The sequence below is a fragment of the Castor canadensis genome, chromosome 12, assembly GCF_047511655.1.
Source record: "Castor canadensis chromosome 12, mCasCan1.hap1v2, whole genome shotgun sequence".
Lineage (NCBI taxonomy): Eukaryota > Metazoa > Chordata > Mammalia > Rodentia > Castoridae > Castor > Castor canadensis.
The window spans coordinates 122964493-122982202 of record NC_133397.1 but is presented as its reverse complement, the minus strand read 5'-3'; the positions used below and the strand labels follow the sequence as shown (position 1 = coordinate 122982202).

Below are 17710 nucleotides of genomic sequence, written 5' to 3'. Positions count from 1 at the left end.
AGAGAACACACACACACACACACACACACACACACACACATGCACAGTCATACAGTCACACACACACAGAGTCATGCAGAGTCTGACACACATGCACACACAGACTCATGCACACATAGAGTCATACACATCCAGTCATACACACACATGCACACACATACCCACAGCCACACTCACATACAGTCTCACACAGGCATACACACACACACAGACATACACTCACAGTCATACACATAGATCCAGTCACACACAGTCACATAGACATACACACACAAACATACACAGACCCAGTCATACACACAGATACACACACACATATACAGTCACACACACAGTCATACCAACACAGCCATACACAGACACACATATACACAGTCTCATACACACAGATATTACACACACACACATACAGACACAGCCATACACACAGAACCACAGTCACACACACAAAGTCTCTCACACACACACAGACGTACAGATAACCATAGTCATACACACACATCCATGATTATACACACACACACACACACTCATCCACAGTCACACACAGACATACAGACACCCAGTTTCATACACACAGATACACACACACATATGCACACTCACAGTCATACACACAGATTCACAGTGTCACAAAGTCACACACACATACAAACACCCGCAGTCATACATACACACAGATATATCCACAGTCACACACACTCACACACTGCACAGGTCTTTCAAACTAATTTGATTTCACATAAATTACCTGAAATGATTCCTTAATGACTGAAAACACCTACCCCTTCTACCTGGTTCCTATCTTTATGAACAAGGCAGATTAAAAAAATAAACTATATTAAATCCCTTACTGTCTTCTGGACAGAGACCAAGCAGAGCAATTTTAGCTCAAATTGGCTTTCCTGGAAAAGCTGAAGATGCAGCTCAGAAAAGAAATGCCTTGGCTACTTTACAAATCAACACTCAGACACTGACAGAAGAGTCCACACGTCCTCCCTTCCGTGACTCTCAAGTGGCTGTGAGAAGGAGTATCTGCTTCCTGTGTAACAGGAAGGGGGCAAAAAGCAAATTCCAGGCCTTGGCCACAGAGCCGAGCCAGATCCAAGTAGTTCTGGTAGAGGTGACTTGAAGGTCACAGTTCAGGTCACTCAGAAAAAGACCAATGCAGAGAGTTCTAAACTCATAGAACAACCACCTGTCTCAGACTGTGGGACACTGTGTGACTTTAGGTAAATCACACACTGTCTCTGGGCTGCCATCTTCTTTCCAATAAAATGATACTACGTGATGTTTTAGTGATCTCAGGCAAAATACCATAAACTAGGGTGTTTGTAGGTGACAGAAATTTAGTCCTCACGGCTCTGGAGGCTGAGAAGTCTCAGATTAAAGCCCTGGGAGGTTCAGTGTCTGGTGAGGGCTGCTTCTTGGTCCACAAATAATGGCTTCTTCCTGTGTCCTCACACAGCAAAATGGCAGACTAGCTCTCTTGGTCACTTTCACAGGCACTAATCCACTCACAAGGGCTCTGTCCTCATGCTTAGGTCATCTCCCCCAGACCCATCTCCTAACACCATCGCTTTGTGGGCTAGGGTTTCAGTGTATGAATTTTGGATGGATATAAACATTTAGAGGTAACATCAGTGGTTCTTAACCTTGCTGAGATACAAACTCCCCCAAGAAGCCAATACGATTATTTAATCTTTTCTTCTGAAAAATGCACAAATACACAGTTTTTGCACACAAATTTAGGAAGGGTCGTCATTCCCTTAAAATGCTTATCTGAGCCTATAATTCCAGACACTGGGGAGACAAAGATTGAGAGGGTCATGGTTCGAGGCCATAGTAGGCAAAAAGTTAGTGAGACCCCCATCTCAATAAGCCAGGCATGATGGTAATTCCTGTTGTCCCTGCAAAGCAGAAGCAGAGGTAGGACGATCATGGCTAGATGCTGGCCCACAAGACTCTCAGAAAAATGAGTTAAAAGAGATGGGAGTGTGGCTCAAGTGGTAGAGCTTCTGCCTAGCAAGTGTGACGCCCTAAAGTCAAACCCCAGTACCACTGAGATAAATAAATCAAAGTAAAATGCTCATGAGAACGTCCAAGGGCAATGACTGTGGGGTGGGGAGACTGGGCTTATTGGAGTCTGCAGGTCCCTTTGTCCTTCACACTCTGCTCGGTGTTGGGAATCACCAGGGGCTAAAGTGTGTGGCCCCTTTGTCAAGCTGATGGCACAAACGTAATTATTACAAGAGTCCTCAGAGGTAGGTGACAACTCCACTTTCCGAGTAACAAAACTGAGGTTGGCCAAGGTCAAGTAACTTGCTCAAGGTCACATGACAACCCACAAACAGACCTTGGATTTGACCCTGACCTCTTAACCCATGTGGCAAGGTTTCTTAATCTTGGCACTGGTGAGTGACACTTTGGGCTGGATAATCCTTTATTGTGGGGGACCCGTCCTGTACATGTTGAGCTGTTCACTGGCATTTCTGACATCATCTCATCCAATGTTTGAAAACCAAAGAAAGGTTCCCAGAAATTGCCAAATATTCTGGGGGAGGAGGCAAAATGAGCTGCACTGCGCTGTGGCTCAGTCCCCCACCACCACTAATGTACTGAGTTGCTGTTGCAAAGGTAAAAATACCAAACCTGTGAAGTCTGACAGGGCAGGAGAAAAGTAGAGAACCACCATCGCAAGGTTTTATGTGTCCCAGGTGAAAGATTTCAGATGGTCACCAACAGGTCATTTCCAGCTTGGTGATTCCACAAATTCGTGACTTCTGGAAGTTCTACCACTGGGCTTTCTTGTGATGGTGAATGCTCCCAGGCAGTTGAGTTCCTCCCAAATCTGACTAAACAAACACCACGAAGAGTTCATTGCCTAGAAAAATCTACAGTCTAAACAAGCCCCTCTCAGTGGCTTGCTATCTGAGAGACCAGGGTTGAGGAAATACAGCTGGGATTTGGAACGAGTCTTTGGCCGGTCTTCATGTTGTGCTTAGCAAGCTCACTCTGTGCCTTGGCCAACAGCAGAGAGGGAAGGCAACAGGAAATGAGCAATTTTTCCCTTTGCTTTCCCAAATAAACGAGACAGTTGCTATATCATGTTTTGACAGGTCATGATATTGAGTACCGGGAAAACCCACATTAGCTCCTGTCAGGAGTTGGCACGGGAGTCTCCAAAGAGTGTTGGTTTCAGCAAAAATTCTGCATGAACCATGAGGATGTGGTTACATGAAGCCTTAAAGTATTTTAGAAAAATCAAAGCATGTCTCTGCTGCATCACTCCAGTACCAGTTTCTCTCTCTAGGAAGACAACTGGGATTGGAATCCTGATCCCACCTGTGTAAAGTTGCCCAGTCAGCACGTGTTTATATATTTTGGGCACTCTCATTAACAACTGGCTGGCCATCTGGAGAGGGAATCCCAAATCCAGGAAGCAACGATAAACTCAGGCTCTTTGGGGGTGCACTGCCCAGAACTGGAAGATGAAGAGGACTTAGCATGGCAAAAGTGGGGGCAGATTGTGGACAGACAGAGAGGTAGCCAAGGGCCTGGAATGCACTCAACAAACATTGAGAAGCCCAAATGGGAGAGGGGAGGGATAGGCACACCCAGAAACTGCAAGTTGCATGTATGGCTGGAGCAGAGGCCAAGGACGGTGGGGTGGGGTGAGGAGAGCATGGGGCAGGGATGGATGCAGAGCTGATGTAAACTTCTGTAGACCTGAGACTCTACCAAGCATTATAGCAAACCCATGAGCACGCCCACCAATTCCACACTAGTGTAATTTATAAACAATAATGAGTTGGAATACAACCAAGAGCGTATTAACTTTAAAGTTGTCCTTTTGTATTTTGGAGGCAGTGATTTTTATTTTCAAATAGTAAGCTCTTGAGCTGTTGAAAAGTTGGCCAGGCTATAGACAGTGTGTTTATAAAGTTCAAACAGCAAAATAGCCTTGACCTCTGGGCCATAAACCTACAAATGGTACCTGTCACTTCAGCATTGAGTCTGTCCTTTACCCTCCTTCCTGAGTTTTGGAAGGGTCTGTGATTCTATTCCCTAGCTGCTTTTGCAGCAAGGGGCAGTCATGTGACCAAAGATTTTTGCCATTGGGTTGTGTGCAGAAGTGAAATATGAATTTTTTTAGGTCACATCCTTAAAAAAAAGGAGGCCAACTGCTTCCTGTCTTCTCTCTCCATCTCTGGGGCTGGGACGTGGACGTGTTGTGGTGTAACAACTTCAGCCCAGTAGAGGAGGAGAATCTTTGTGTGCATCAGTCCCTCACAGGGCTTGTGAAAATGCAGGCCACTGGTCCCATGCCCACAAACCCTCATTCACTGGGTCTGAGTCATGGAACTAACAAGTTTCTAAGTGATGTGATTCAGCTCGATCAGGGTCCACACCGAATCCCACAGCCCTGGGGAAGCTGGAGCAGTGAGAGAGAAACAGCGGGTTTCTAGGTTATCTGGTGGGGTAGACACACCTTCCACTCGGATGGCTCATTAACCCTGTGGGAGGAAATAATTATTTTCCTGATCCACTGTGGTTTTAGGTTTCTTTGGTACAGTGATTTAATCTATGGTAACCATGCCATGGTAAATTAAATTTTACCAAAGGAGGCAGGGCAGTGCAGTAGGAGAGACTGGAGCTGAATAATACATTTGGATCTCACTTCTGTCACCTCTTAGCTGCGTGACCTTGGGCAAGATATCTAATTGCTTTGTGACTATTTTCTAATTAAATGGATTTTGGGGACAAGGTCAACTAGAGTTCATAACCCTCCCCTCTTTTTTTGGCAGTACTGGGCTTTGAACTCAGTTCCCTGTGCTTGCTAGGAAAATACCACTTGAGCCACTCCTCTAGGTCATTCCCTTTCTAGACATGTCTAGTACCAGGACCCCAAAATCTCCACCCAGTGGCCATACCAGTGTCTTATTCCTTGGCTTTTTCCTTCTGATGGTGCCTTCCAGGTGTCACCTTCAGTGTGACACATTGCAATGGGTGGCTGTGGGACAGGGGACAGGGCGTGGATGCACTTAGGTGGGCAAGCTGGAGTGTACATTAACCATGTGGCCTCTCTGACATGTGACGGCAGAGTGAGCCGGGGGAGAGATCGGGGTGGACGCTGGGCCAGAGACAAGGCCTCCAAGTTGTCACATTCTAGTTGCATGGAAAATCCTTTGAGTCTGAGAATTCTAAATTTGTGTCTGGCTTCCCAATTACTGTGAAAGTATATTTTTCAAGTTAGAAGGACAGGACACCTTTTATTTAATAGTTCTATTGTTTGACTTACGAGTTTCTATCTGGACTTCTGCCCTGGCCTGCAAATTTAGGGGTGGTGACTGGCTACCATGTAGGCCAGTGATGAGGACCAAATGAAACAACAGATGAAAAATATTTAAAACAATGCTTGGTTTTAAAACATGGTGGGGGTATCCTTAAGAACCCTAGCAACCATGATGCTTCTGTCTTCCTGAGGGAAACATGGGCTCACTGAAGGGTCTTAAGCAGGATTAAGTCATTTTTCCACAAATATTGATGAGGTGTCCTTTCTGCGCCAACACTATTCTGGAAATTGCCAATAATGTTAGTGAACAAAGCAAAGTCCCTATTTTCAGTGAATGTGGATTCCAGTGGACAAAGGGGAGAAAGATAAAAATATTTAATGTGTTAAGTCATGTCTTTTGGGTTTTAGAGAGGTAATTATGGCTGAAGGGAGACAAGATTGCGAATAGAGTTAGGAGCCTGGGATAATTTGTAGACGAGAGGATGGTTGTGTGCTGCCGAGTTAAAAGGGGTAAATGACACATTTAATGACACAGTAGAATGATGACACTTGGTGATTGGTGGGCACAGGAGTAAGGGAGAAAAGAAGGAATCAGAATGTCAGCAGGGATTCTGGATATGGGACCAGCATTGTGGCGAGGTGAGCCCAGTCAATGAGATTTGGAACATAGGAGAAGGAAGGGCTCTGTTTTAGACATTGTGGGTTTGTGTGTCCACAGAACACCCAAGTAGAGATGATTTGATGTAAGGGCCAGCCTTTGACTGGTTGTCAAGGAAATATCTACCTATTCCCGAGTCTCTCGTTCACTTGGGTAGAGTTTTCGGGGAGGTATGTGGAGGCAGGAGTTAGGCAGTGAGCATTTCAGGTATTTACCTGATTTCATGTCGCTGTTATTTGTCTTTCTTTCTCCAGCATTTGGTAAAGTTGTATTTAGTCATTCCAGCCTATTTCAGTCAGGAACAAAGACTATGACTAAATGTTTATTCTTAAGCACATTGTTGGGAGGGACAGGCACCCTGTCATCCTCTAAGGCTACTGAGTAGTTGCAATTGGTCATTAGAGAATGAGTCCCAAGATGGAGGAGAATCTCCTGGAAAAATTCAAGGCTGGGAAACCCAACCTTGGGTCTTTTTCTTTTGCTGTCCTTGGGGAATTTGAGTTTTATCTCATTAAAGAAAGTAGAGGTTCCTTGGCAGAAGGCCTCAGAAGGTAATGACGCTGTGCTCTTTAATGCCTCTTTAGGTATTGTGTTTGGAGTAGGCTTTAACCTCAGGGCTAGTGTGATGTTAGTGAGTTCCCAGGGCTCAACCTTCAGAATTCAGCTCAATTACCAGTCATCTTTACAGACAGGAATTCCTGACTTTCAGGCACAGTGAGAGTTTTTTCTTTTCTTATCCCCCCCCCTTTCTTTCTTGTACTGAGATTTGAACTCAGGAACTCATGCTTGCTAGGCAGGCACGTGACCACTTGAGCCACACCTCCAGCCTGAGATATTTCTTATGTGGCTTAGAGTCAGCATTTACTTACATCTTCGTTATAGTATTTAGCACATTGTGATGATTTTGCTTATTTATTTGCCTACCCCTGTAGACTGAGCTCACTGAAGGTCAGGAATGAATCTTATTTATCTTTATTCTTTAAATTCCCAGCATATAATAGGAGTGCAATAAATGTTTGTGTGAGCATATGCATTTATAATCTTGGGTAAATAGATAGATGAATAGGTGGATATGCAGTTTACTTATACCTTACTTCCTTTTACAACACATAAGAAGTTTGCAGTTCAAATACATACAATACAATAATGATAAAAATTTCCTTAGAGGCCGGGTGTTGTGACTGTAATCCCAGTTACTTGGAAGGGGGAAATATGAGGATCATGGTTGGAGGCTAGCAAGGGCAAAAAGTTAGCAAGACCCTATCTTAAAGAACAAGCTGGTTATAGTGCACACACGTGCAAATCCCATCTACTCAGAAGGCTCTTGGTGTGAGTCCCGTCCTGACAAAAAGTATGAGGCTCTATCTGAAAATAACCAAAGCAAAAAAGAGCTGGATGTGTGGCTCAGGTTGTAGAGCACTTGCTTAGCAAGTGCAAGGCTCTGAGTTCAAACCTCAGTACTGCAAAAAAAAAAAAGTCCTAAAAGAAAGTTGAAACCCAAATCTACCAATAACCTTAAGAGAAATTAAAATGATAGTTGAAGATCTCTAAAAGAGCCTAATAATTTATATATAAGTTCCACAGAACCTACAGAAAAAGAAAAAAACCTCTAATCTTATGATTTTATCATAACTCTAATACCAAGAAAAGACAAGACAGCATAAAAATTAAGTTAACTAGGTTTCACTTGTGATGGAAAAATGGTGGGTTTTTTTGGTGGTATTGGGATTTGAACTCAGAGCTTCACATTTCTTAGGCAGGTGCTCTAGTACTTGAGCCACTCCCCCAGTCCTTTTTGTTCTGGTTATTTTGGAGGTCTTGCTCTTTGTCCAGGCCAGTCTGCACTGCAATCCTCCTATTTTAGGCTTCTCACCATAGCCGGGATGACAGGTGTATGCCACCACACCCAGACCCAGTTTTTTCCATTGAGATGGGAATCTCATGAACCTTTTGCCTGGGCTGGACTCAAATGCAATCCTCCCAAAGTCAGCCTCCCACATATCTAGGATTACACGCTTGAGCTCTGGTGTCCAACACAAAACTCTTTGCTAAAATACTAGTAAATAGAATCCTACTGTCTATTAAAAAGGATAACTTACCATAACCAAATAGGGCTTATCACAGAAATAAATAGATGACTCACCTTTTTAAAATACACCAAATATAAACCATTATACTGACAGTTAAAGGAAAAATCATTTTTCACATAAAAACTCTTATTAGGATTAGGTAGAAGTCATCCTAACTCCCAGGCAGCAGATCAGAAAATTACAACAAGCACCCTATTGGTGGTGAATTGTTGGAACCATGGAAGGAAGAATCAACTGAAGCAGTGACAAAGAACAGGGTAGGAGGGGACAGGCTAGCTCTGGGTGGAAGGACAGCGGTAGGAAAGAATTGTGGGAGAATTCCAGCAAGAGTGGAAGGTCTGGAACAGGTGGAGACTAATTAGGGAGAGAAGAGAGTCAGATGAATCCAAGAATAGAGCAGCAGGAGTAGCAAATTAAGGCACCCATGACAGTGGGTGAGTGAGGGTGCAGAGAGGGAGTGAGGAAAGGAGCGGATGGAGGGGACAAAGAGAAGCCTGGGGCTGGGGGTGGGGTGGTGAGGGGAAATGGGCTACAACAGAGTTGGAGAGAGAAGGATTTAGGTGTCATGGGTTCACAGTTGAAGGTTGCTGCTGACCTTGGTCACAGCTGTGCTGTGGAAAGAACCAAAGGCAGCAGAGGTGGGCATGGAACAGGAGACCAGGGCATAGGAGCAGAAACCGAGCACTTCCGCCAAAGGGAAGGGAGCTGTGTGTCACCACCTTGAGAAGGAGGTGAGGTTCGGGGGAGATTTTTTTTAGGTGGTGGTGAAATCAACATTTTGGAAGGTCACAGGGGAGCAAGGGTGGCAAGCAGAGAGATTAAGAACACATGAGGAAGGGGATGACGGAAGGAGCAAGGAGTGAGGTCCTGCTGGTGGCAAAGGCAGAGTAACCCTCGTAAAAACCACCTGGTGCTTCACCATAGAAAGAATAAATGAAATCACTTATAATGTCACCCATGCATGAACCCAGTAAGTATGAAGTATCTCTACCGAGTGCTAGGCACTGTTGTGACATTGGGAATAAAAGAAAATAAATCCCTATCCTTTATTCTACAAGTTCAGTAGCTTAAAACAAAAATGAAACCAAATTAAAAAGCAGACAGAAGTTTGATCCCAGTCAGTCCAGGGCTAGAGGAAGCAGGGTTTGGGCAGAGGAGGTGTGGAGTCTCTTAGATGGGCTTGTTTGTTCTCACAGATGGCACACAAAGTGGTCTCCAGAACCCAGGACCTGGGATGCAATTTCGGAAGTCCTCTATGACTAAATTAATGTGAAAGAAGAACTTTTATTTTGATGACAAAAGTTTTAACTATGAATGATTAGAGGAATCTCCTATAGGCCTGCTACATTTGATACATTCAAAGTTGTAAATACAGACAACAGTCAAAAGATAATGACAACTGCTCTGTAATATTAATAAGTGACATCTGAATCTTCAACCCACTGAAAACCTGTCATTGCTTTTCTGTCACCAACCCCCAACCATGTCCACTGAGATAGAGCCTGACCTAAATCTACCAACTCACACTTCGTGCTACCCACCACTGTTCTGAAGTCATGAATGAAAATGACTGGTTTTATTGGTTGTGAAAGAGAGAAAAGAGTTCTGACTTACATCTTGAAATGCTGGTCTTAGGGACAGATTGGAAAGAACTGTCGCATGACCCAGGAGGTCTATGTCAGGTGGCAGAATGAGGGAGGAATAGGGATCCCAAGACAGTTTGAGCAGAAAGGGCTTTGAATTCATTGAGTGGACACCTCTTACCTGAAAAGATGAACAGCCTATCACAAGGTCCATTACTGGATGTCCCGCTTAGAACTTGGGTGTCCCCAAACCCCATCTAGCATTTTCTATTGTGTTACATTGACGTATTTCCTATTGAATTAAATTTGCAAACACATGACTTTGCCAGTGACAAATTGTTTATTTGGGGGGATACCTGTCGCAAAAAAACTTCCTGTGAGGAATTGGGTGAATTAGCACTTGTACCAAAGCAGATTTGAACATCAGCCTGTAAATCTCCAAGACATACCATATAATAAATATGGTAGAAGTATTTATGTACTTACGTGTGCAAATGAAAAAATGAGACCTGTTGAAATTATTCCAGAAATAGAAGGAGGGATAAAGGAGAATAGTGGAGGGGGTGAATTCAACTATGATATATTTTAAGAACTTTTGTAACTGTCACAATGTACAACAATGATAAGAAAAAAGCGGGGGTGAGTTCTGAAGTGAAAAGCCATATTTAACAGTCACACTATGGATTCAGGTACATTGTTTTTCCCCAACACCTATGTTTTAAAAACAGACTTTACATTTTAGATTTACAGCAAATCTGAGCAAAAGGTACAGAGATTTCCCATACAGCCCCCTCAACATACAGGTTTTAGCCTTCCTGGCTGTCAGTATCCGCCAGCAGAATGGTTCATTTCTCACCATGGATAAAGTACCCGGACACATATTCACTCAGAGCCTCTACCTTACATTAGGGTTCAGGCTAGGTGTTATATATTCTACTGGTCTGGACAAATTTATAATGACATACGCTCACCATTATAGTACCATACAGAGTAGTTTCCCTATCTTAAAACTCCTCTGTGCTCTGACTGTTCCTCCCTGCCATCCATCCCCGGCAACCCTTGCTCCTTCTACTGCCTCTAGTCTTGTCTTTCCCAGAATGTTGTACAGTTGGAAGCACACAGTGTGTGGACTTCGTCAGATTGGCTTCTTTCACTTTGCAATACTCGCTTAAGGTTCCTCCACGTCTTTTCATGGCTTGTTAGCCCATTTCTTTTGATTGCTGAGTAATAGTCCATTGTTTAGAGGTACACTGATACCAGCTTTATGTCTCTGACTTTTTTTCTTTTTTAACCTCCCAATTCTTTCACTGCTGTAACACAAGCCAAACTCTAGAAGGGAGTCTAATGATGGAAAAAATACCCTGAAATTATGATTTAAATGAAGACTTGGCAGATTTGCTGCAGATAATTACACATGTCCCACTTTTAGCAAAGAAAAAATGTATTTCAATTGAAATAGAAAGTGATTCTCCCAAAAACTGTGGGGATGAAGTGATCAGTCCTGGGTATGGGGCGTGTAGTTCTCTCTGAGAAGAATCTTGCTTCCAGGATGTATCAGACTGAGATGAAAGAAATGGAGAGACATTAAATTTTATCCTAACATTGAAGGGAGGGGAGAAAGGACGGAGAGAAAATGAGGCAGAGTGAAAAATAAGGCGAGTGAGAGAAAGAGAAACTTGTTAACTACAGGACTCTGTGAGCCAGATATTTTTCTTCCCCTTACAAGTTAGAAGCTATTGAATAATTCATGCCAGGCATGGAAAGGCTGTCTTTCCCTGGGTGATGTATAACTGAGCGGAGAGTGCGTCGAGTGGGTTCGCCACAATCAGCCACCACTCTTGCTCTGGAGCGCGCAGGGTGCTCTCCCCTTGAGCTCAGCGTCTGCTTTTGCAGCCAGCCATCGTCGCTGCTTCTGCTGCCTGCTCACCGGCCTGGGCTTGCAGCCCGCTGCCACTTAACTTTCTCCAGCTCCTCTGGCCGCCGAGAAGGGCCCTGCAGCTGCTGGTTCCTGTCTGGGACCATGTGTGAGGATGCTGCTTGGGAGAAACCGGGCAGTTGTCCCTGGCACTGATCCCAGCTGAGTTTCTCCTGTTGATTTCTGGACCACAGATGCTGCTACTGAGAAGGTACGTCCTGGCATCCTTCCCTGTGCTATCGCCAGCTGGGGACCAGCCCCAAAGCAAGATGCCCTCCACCCCTTCCTGTGGCATTTTCCCCAGCCAGGATATCTCCGCTTTCTCCTGGTAACTGGCAGCTTCACCTGACAACGTCCCCAGCGGTGGTGGCCGTGTGTGTGTGTGTGTGTGTGTGTGTGTGTGTGTGTGTGTGTGTGTGTGTTGGGTGAGAAGAGAAGGCTGTTCGTGGTATGGCTCTGTCCTAGGGCTTCCCTGAAGCCTGCTGAGTGCACAGTGGCCTTTCTCCTGGCGCTGGAGACAATTCCGAGGCAGGCACCTGTCATCTGCCACCCCCGTTCTCCTCCAGCTCTCTCTCTCCCCCCTCCTCCCCCACCCCATTATTCGGCTTTCAGCCTTTTGTGTCGGTGGCAGAGGGCTGAAAGGATGTCTCTGCCCTCCCGGCAGGCAGGCGAGTGTCAGGATGGGCCGCGCTGCACGAAGCCGAAGCCGTCGCTAGGGCGCGAGGTGTGAAGAGGTGGCCAGGATGACCAACTCCTCGTCCACGTCCACGTCCTCCACCACCGGGGGATCGCTGCTGCTGCTGTGCGAGGACGAGGAGGCGTGGGCGGGCCGCCGCATCCCCGTGTCCCTCCTCTACTCGGGCCTGGCCATCGGGGGCACGCTGGCCAACGGCATGGTCATCTATCTCGTGTCGTCCTTCCGCAAGCTGCAGACCACCAGCAACGCCTTCATCGTCAACGGCTGCGCCGCCGACCTCAGCGTCTGCGCGCTCTGGATGCCGCAGGAGGCGGTGCTGGGGCTCCTGCCCGCCGGTTCCACCGAGCCCCCGGGGGACTGGGACGCCGCGGGGGGCAGCTACCGCCTGCTGCGGGGCGGGCTGCTGGGCCTGGGCCTCACCGTGTCCCTGCTGTCCCACTGCCTGGTGGCCCTGAACCGCTACCTGCTCATCACCAGGGCGCCCGCCACCTACCAGGTGCTGTACCAGCGGCGCCACACGGTGGGCATGCTGGCGCTGTCCTGGGCGATCGCGCTGGGCCTGGTGCTGCTGCTGCCACCCTGGGCCCCGCGCCCGGGCGCCGCGCCCCCGCAGCTGCACTACCCCGCGCTGCTGGCTGCGGGCGCGCTGCTGGCGCAGACGGCGCTGCTGCTGCACTGCTACCTGGGCATCGTGCGCCGCGTGCGCGTCAGCGTCAAGCGGGTCAGCGTGCTCAACTTCCACCTGCTGCACCAGCTGCCCGGCTGCGCGGCCGCCGCCGCCGCCTTCCCCGCCGCCCCGCACGCGTCCGGCCCCGGCGGCGCCGCGCACCCCGCGCACCCCGCGCAGCCCCAGCCCCTGGCGCCCGCGCTGCAGCCGCGCCGCGCGCAGCGGCGACTCAGTGGCCTGTCGGTGCTGCTGCTCTGCTGCGTCTTCCTGCTGGCCACGCAGCCGCTCGTGTGGGTGAGCCTGGCCAGCGGCTTCTCGCTGCCCGTGCCCTGGGGCGTGCAGGCCGCCAGCTGGCTCCTGTGCTGCGCGCTGTCCGCGCTCAACCCGCTGCTCTACACCTGGAGGAACGAGGAGTTCCGCCGCTCCGTGCGCTCTGTCCTCCCCGGCGTGGGCGACGCGGCCGCGGCCGCCGCCGCCGCCACCGCCGTGCCCGCCATGTCCCAGGCGCAGCTGGGCACCCGCGCCGCCGGCCAGCACTGGTAACCCCGCCATCGGCGGCCGCCAGCCCTCCCTGGCAGAGGTCGCCGCCCCCGCCCCGGCGAGGACTCCCAGGAAAGCCCTGGACTCCAGGGCGACACCTGAACCGAGGTCCTCCCTTCCCTAAGCGGAGTCTCAGAGTCACCTGGTTTTTTTTTTTTTTTTTTTTTTTTTTTTTACCCTTTGTTTCTGTGCTTAGAGAAATCCTTAAGTCACAGCACTGGAGACTAAGAACTTGCAAACTGGCGTTTGAAGAGATCTGGTTCACTGATTGCACACACTTTGTGTCTGAAACAAAGCTTTCCTAACAGGCCGCCCTCCCCACCTCCAGCGTCTTATCTCTGGAGCGCCTGGAGTGTGCATGAACCACAGGAAAGAATGCCGAGGAAGGACAAAGATGTAGGCAAAAAGCACTCTAGAAAGGAACCCGTCTCGGATGACGCTGCTGCTTTTTGTTAGTTTAGTCTTTGCACATTAACCTGGAAGAGCGAAGCCACGCAGATGTGCACGCGGGTGTCAGTTGTCCTTGAGACCTCAAGCCCTTTATTCTTGAAAGGGTTTTTACAGAGCCAAGTCCTTCCTGAATGAGGTAGAATCGTAGCCAGTGAGGACACAAACCAAATTTACTCTTTTGCACTCCTTTTCCTTCTGTTTTTGCGCTTCTGAGATTGAAAACTAGCATTGCGTGTTAAAGCGATAATTTCCCGGTTTGTTCATTGATGGTCTGAAGCCAGAAATGGAATTTTGGAAACACACGAGAGGGTTCTCTATTTTAGGCACCTCTTTCACGTCTTCTGTAGCATGTTCACTTGCTACCCTCATTGTGTGACCGATTTACTTCCTTATGACTGTGAGTGCTGCCTTGAACGTTTTGTACTCTCATGGTTGCTAAGGAGAATGAGTCCTTCTGTTTACTCCATAAAATATCTCCATGCACATGATATACTTAAACACTAAGACACCATAACTGCATAGCCAATACTAGCTGCTGCTGCATGCTCTTAGAAGCTAGCACTTTCCAGGCACGTGGTATACTAAAGCAATACCCACCAGGCAAGAACACTGGCCTTCTCCCAGACACCAGAAGAAATGGCCTGGAGTAATTTGAAAAGAGACGCAGAGACACCTCTGGCTAGAGTTCTTCTGAGATAACGCCCAGTTGGGATGACTGTCTTTCACAAATGGAACCACAGTCAAGACAGATGACACTATGTTTGGCTGTGCAAATCCTCTGTGCTCTTTTAGGGTTTAGACAAGCCACTTTGGAACATAGCAGTGTTTCCTGTGGCTCATATATTATTACCACGACATTTAGCGTTCATAACATGATGTCTGTTGAAGGCAGTATATAAACTTAATTATCTAGATGATGAATAGTTCTAACTGGACTTTTCTCTACTGTATTATTTGAGGTTTGTCATTTTCATCTCTGGTTTACTAAATTTATTTAGCAATGTTTGACAAGCAGAATCAAATGAAATCCCTTTATAAAGTTAAAATGGAGGAAAAGTAATGCTTATCTTAGGTCAGACTGCTAACTACATCCAATATACAGCCAAACAGCCTCAATGAGCTGTGTAATTCAGGAACCCAGAACAAATGCTTTGTGGCACTCTTGGACATGGTAAGCCAGGATAATAGGAACACTTGTGAATTTGAATAATTATGGGAGTCAAAAGAAACATGTTTGTAGTAAAACAGAATAAAATAAAATGTTTGTCACAATAATAAACCGGCAGTCATTTGACAAATCTGCTCCCGTGTGCATGCATCATGACTCTCTTACTGAGCTTTCATCTGCTCCCATTTTCCTTGATTCAGATACTTAATTAAAGTTCACACAACCATTCTTCCGACTTTTTGTCTTTTTCTTCTGTCTCTGGTTTCCTACCCCGTGAGGACACTGCAAGAGAAGGTATGTATTCCAAAGCACTGGTGACTTCTTTTTGCTAGCTATAATTTTATTTATAGTATCTAAAAACAATGCCTTCTTTAGATGGTTTTAAAAAGGCCTACATTCAAAAGAAATAGGCATAACTTCCTTTTTGTAAGTGTTGGGGACAGGCTGTGCTAACAGCAGAGAGCTGAGGATTTTCTGTTTTGGGGGTCAGGGGTCACTTTCCTAAATCACTATTAAAAAGGCCTCTATCCTGGTTTCTCACTGCGGGTGATACAATTTTCCTCACCGTTCCTGTATCGCCATACATGAAAACAGCCTTTTAAGTGTACACCTGAGATCTTGCAATGTTTCTGGCTAGCACTGTGATCATCTGCTGGCTCCATGCCACGTGTGAGACCTACTTTAGATTAATTTACTAGTAATTAACTCCACAGGACTGATTCACTTTTAATCTCAAAGTAGCAAGGATGTGTTTAAAAAATGCCTTACTGGGGCGTTAGCTGTTAGAGTTACTGCTTTGACAAATTAAGTTAATGGAGAGTATGTTCTTATTTAAATGAAACCACATATTATCCACTCAGGAATTAAAAATCCTAATTGCTATTGTGAGCTGTCCTACTTTGCTTTTTCTAGTCTGTTTCTTTAGGTACATGACTGTTAAGACACATAGCACCTGCCTTCCTTTTGCACGCATTTTAAATTCTAGGACGTAACAGGTATTAATTAGTCCTAGGCATCCCTCCTTTCAAAATAAAGTATGTGAGTGAGCGAGAATTCTGTGTTACACAGATGTATGCACAGCTGGTCTTTGCGCTAAACACTTACAAGGAGAGTTCTGGATTTGCACAAATTTCCCTTTGTCTCAGAATGAGGGAAAAAGGTTTCTGCAATGCGGGTGTCATTCTTTTCAGGACCCAGTGCGAGGACGGAGTGGAGCTGAGGAAGGGGAAGGGCTGACTTTAACCCTCTGATAGAAAACATTCTTGAGGAGTCTGCTTCGCAATGGAACGCTGGTCTGCAATGAGCTGGTGATGCAGTGTAGCTGTTCTGATGGTGACAGTGTTCCCAGTGTCACCATTATTCTGCCTGTCAGAGATTCAGGCAGTGCTCACCTGGGTCTTTGGCAGTCCTACCAGCCGACTTGATAAAGGGCATCAGTGGCATAAATTTGAATTTAAGAACAGGGAGAAGAAATATAGTGCCATTATTTATTATTACTTTTTGGTATTACTGGGGTTCGAACTTAAGGCTTTGCGTTGCTGGTTAGGTGATCCACTTCAGCCCTTTTTGCTCTGGTTATTTTGGTCTTTTTTTTTTTTTTTTGCCCAGGCTGGCCTGGACCAATTCTCTCCTATTTTTTTGCTTCTCAGCTGTTGGTTGAGATAGGGGTCTCATGAACTTTTGTCCAAGATGGCCTCAATCTTCAATCCTCCTGATCTCAGCCTCCCAAGTAGCTAGGATTACAGGTGTGAGCCACTGGTTCCAGTGCCCTTTACTTTTGAGGCTCGTCCTTAATTTCTATGGGATAAGAGTGGAACTCCAGTTGGAGGTCTTGATCTGTGGGCACAGGAGGGTCCTCGCCTCATGAATGTGTGTAACTCACCCCACAGGCCCAAGCTCCACCTCCTTCCTCTCTCAGCCAGACACCTTGCCTACCCCTGAGATCTAGTGGTGCACACACCTGGGGCCAGAGCATGTCCCAGAAGTGGCCTGGCATAGTCAGGGAATTTCTGGGCTCAGGCACCAGCGCCTATAGAGGGAGGCTCAGGCTCCCGGTTGGCTCATTTCATTTCCTTGTGGCAAGGGTGCCCAGAGAAGGCTGGGGACAGGCTCTGTAGAGCAGGAGATGCAGGTGGCCCCCCTAGTTTCTGTCAGGGTGGTATTGCTTTCATACCACTTGTACTTAGGCCCTGTACAAGCATCCTCTCTTGGGTGGTCCCACCTTAAACAGGTGCCCACATGGATCTCCCCAGATACCTAACCAGCCAGGCCTAATGCAACAGGCAAGGAGGGTGGGCTAGGGTGATAGGCAGTGTAGATGAGACCGAGGTGGATATTGATGGTTGTTGAAAGGAAGTGATGGATGTGTGGGGTTGTATTGCAGTCTGTTCTTTTATCTTTGAAATTTTCAAAGTGAAAAAAATTTTAAGAGTGAGGCCAAAACTCAAAAAAAAAAAAAAAAGGAAAGGAAGGAAGAAAGAAATGAATGAAGATAGGAAGAGGAAGAACTCTCAACTGAGAAAGTAACATAACCCAGCTCCTGAGGGCACACAATGACTCAATGGAGAAGTTGGGGCTCGAACCGTCTGACTCCCGAGTGAGGGGCTGTCACTTGCACAATGTCAGGATTTTTTAGTCTGGCATGGA

General features: G+C 46.6%; 1 protein-coding gene across 1 annotated transcript; it reads left to right on the top strand.

Moving 5' to 3' along the window:
• The first annotated feature begins 11116 nt into the window (after positions 1–11116).
• Positions 11117–15293, top strand: Gpr88 (G protein-coupled receptor 88). Its single transcript, XM_020166463.2, has 2 exons — positions 11117–11753; positions 12207–15293. The coding sequence occupies exon 2, from the start codon at positions 12286–12288 to the stop codon at positions 13447–13449; it is 1164 nt and encodes a 387-aa protein (XP_020022052.2). The 5' UTR covers positions 11117–11753; positions 12207–12285; the 3' UTR covers positions 13450–15293.
• The last annotated feature ends 2417 nt before the right edge of the window (positions 15294–17710 follow it).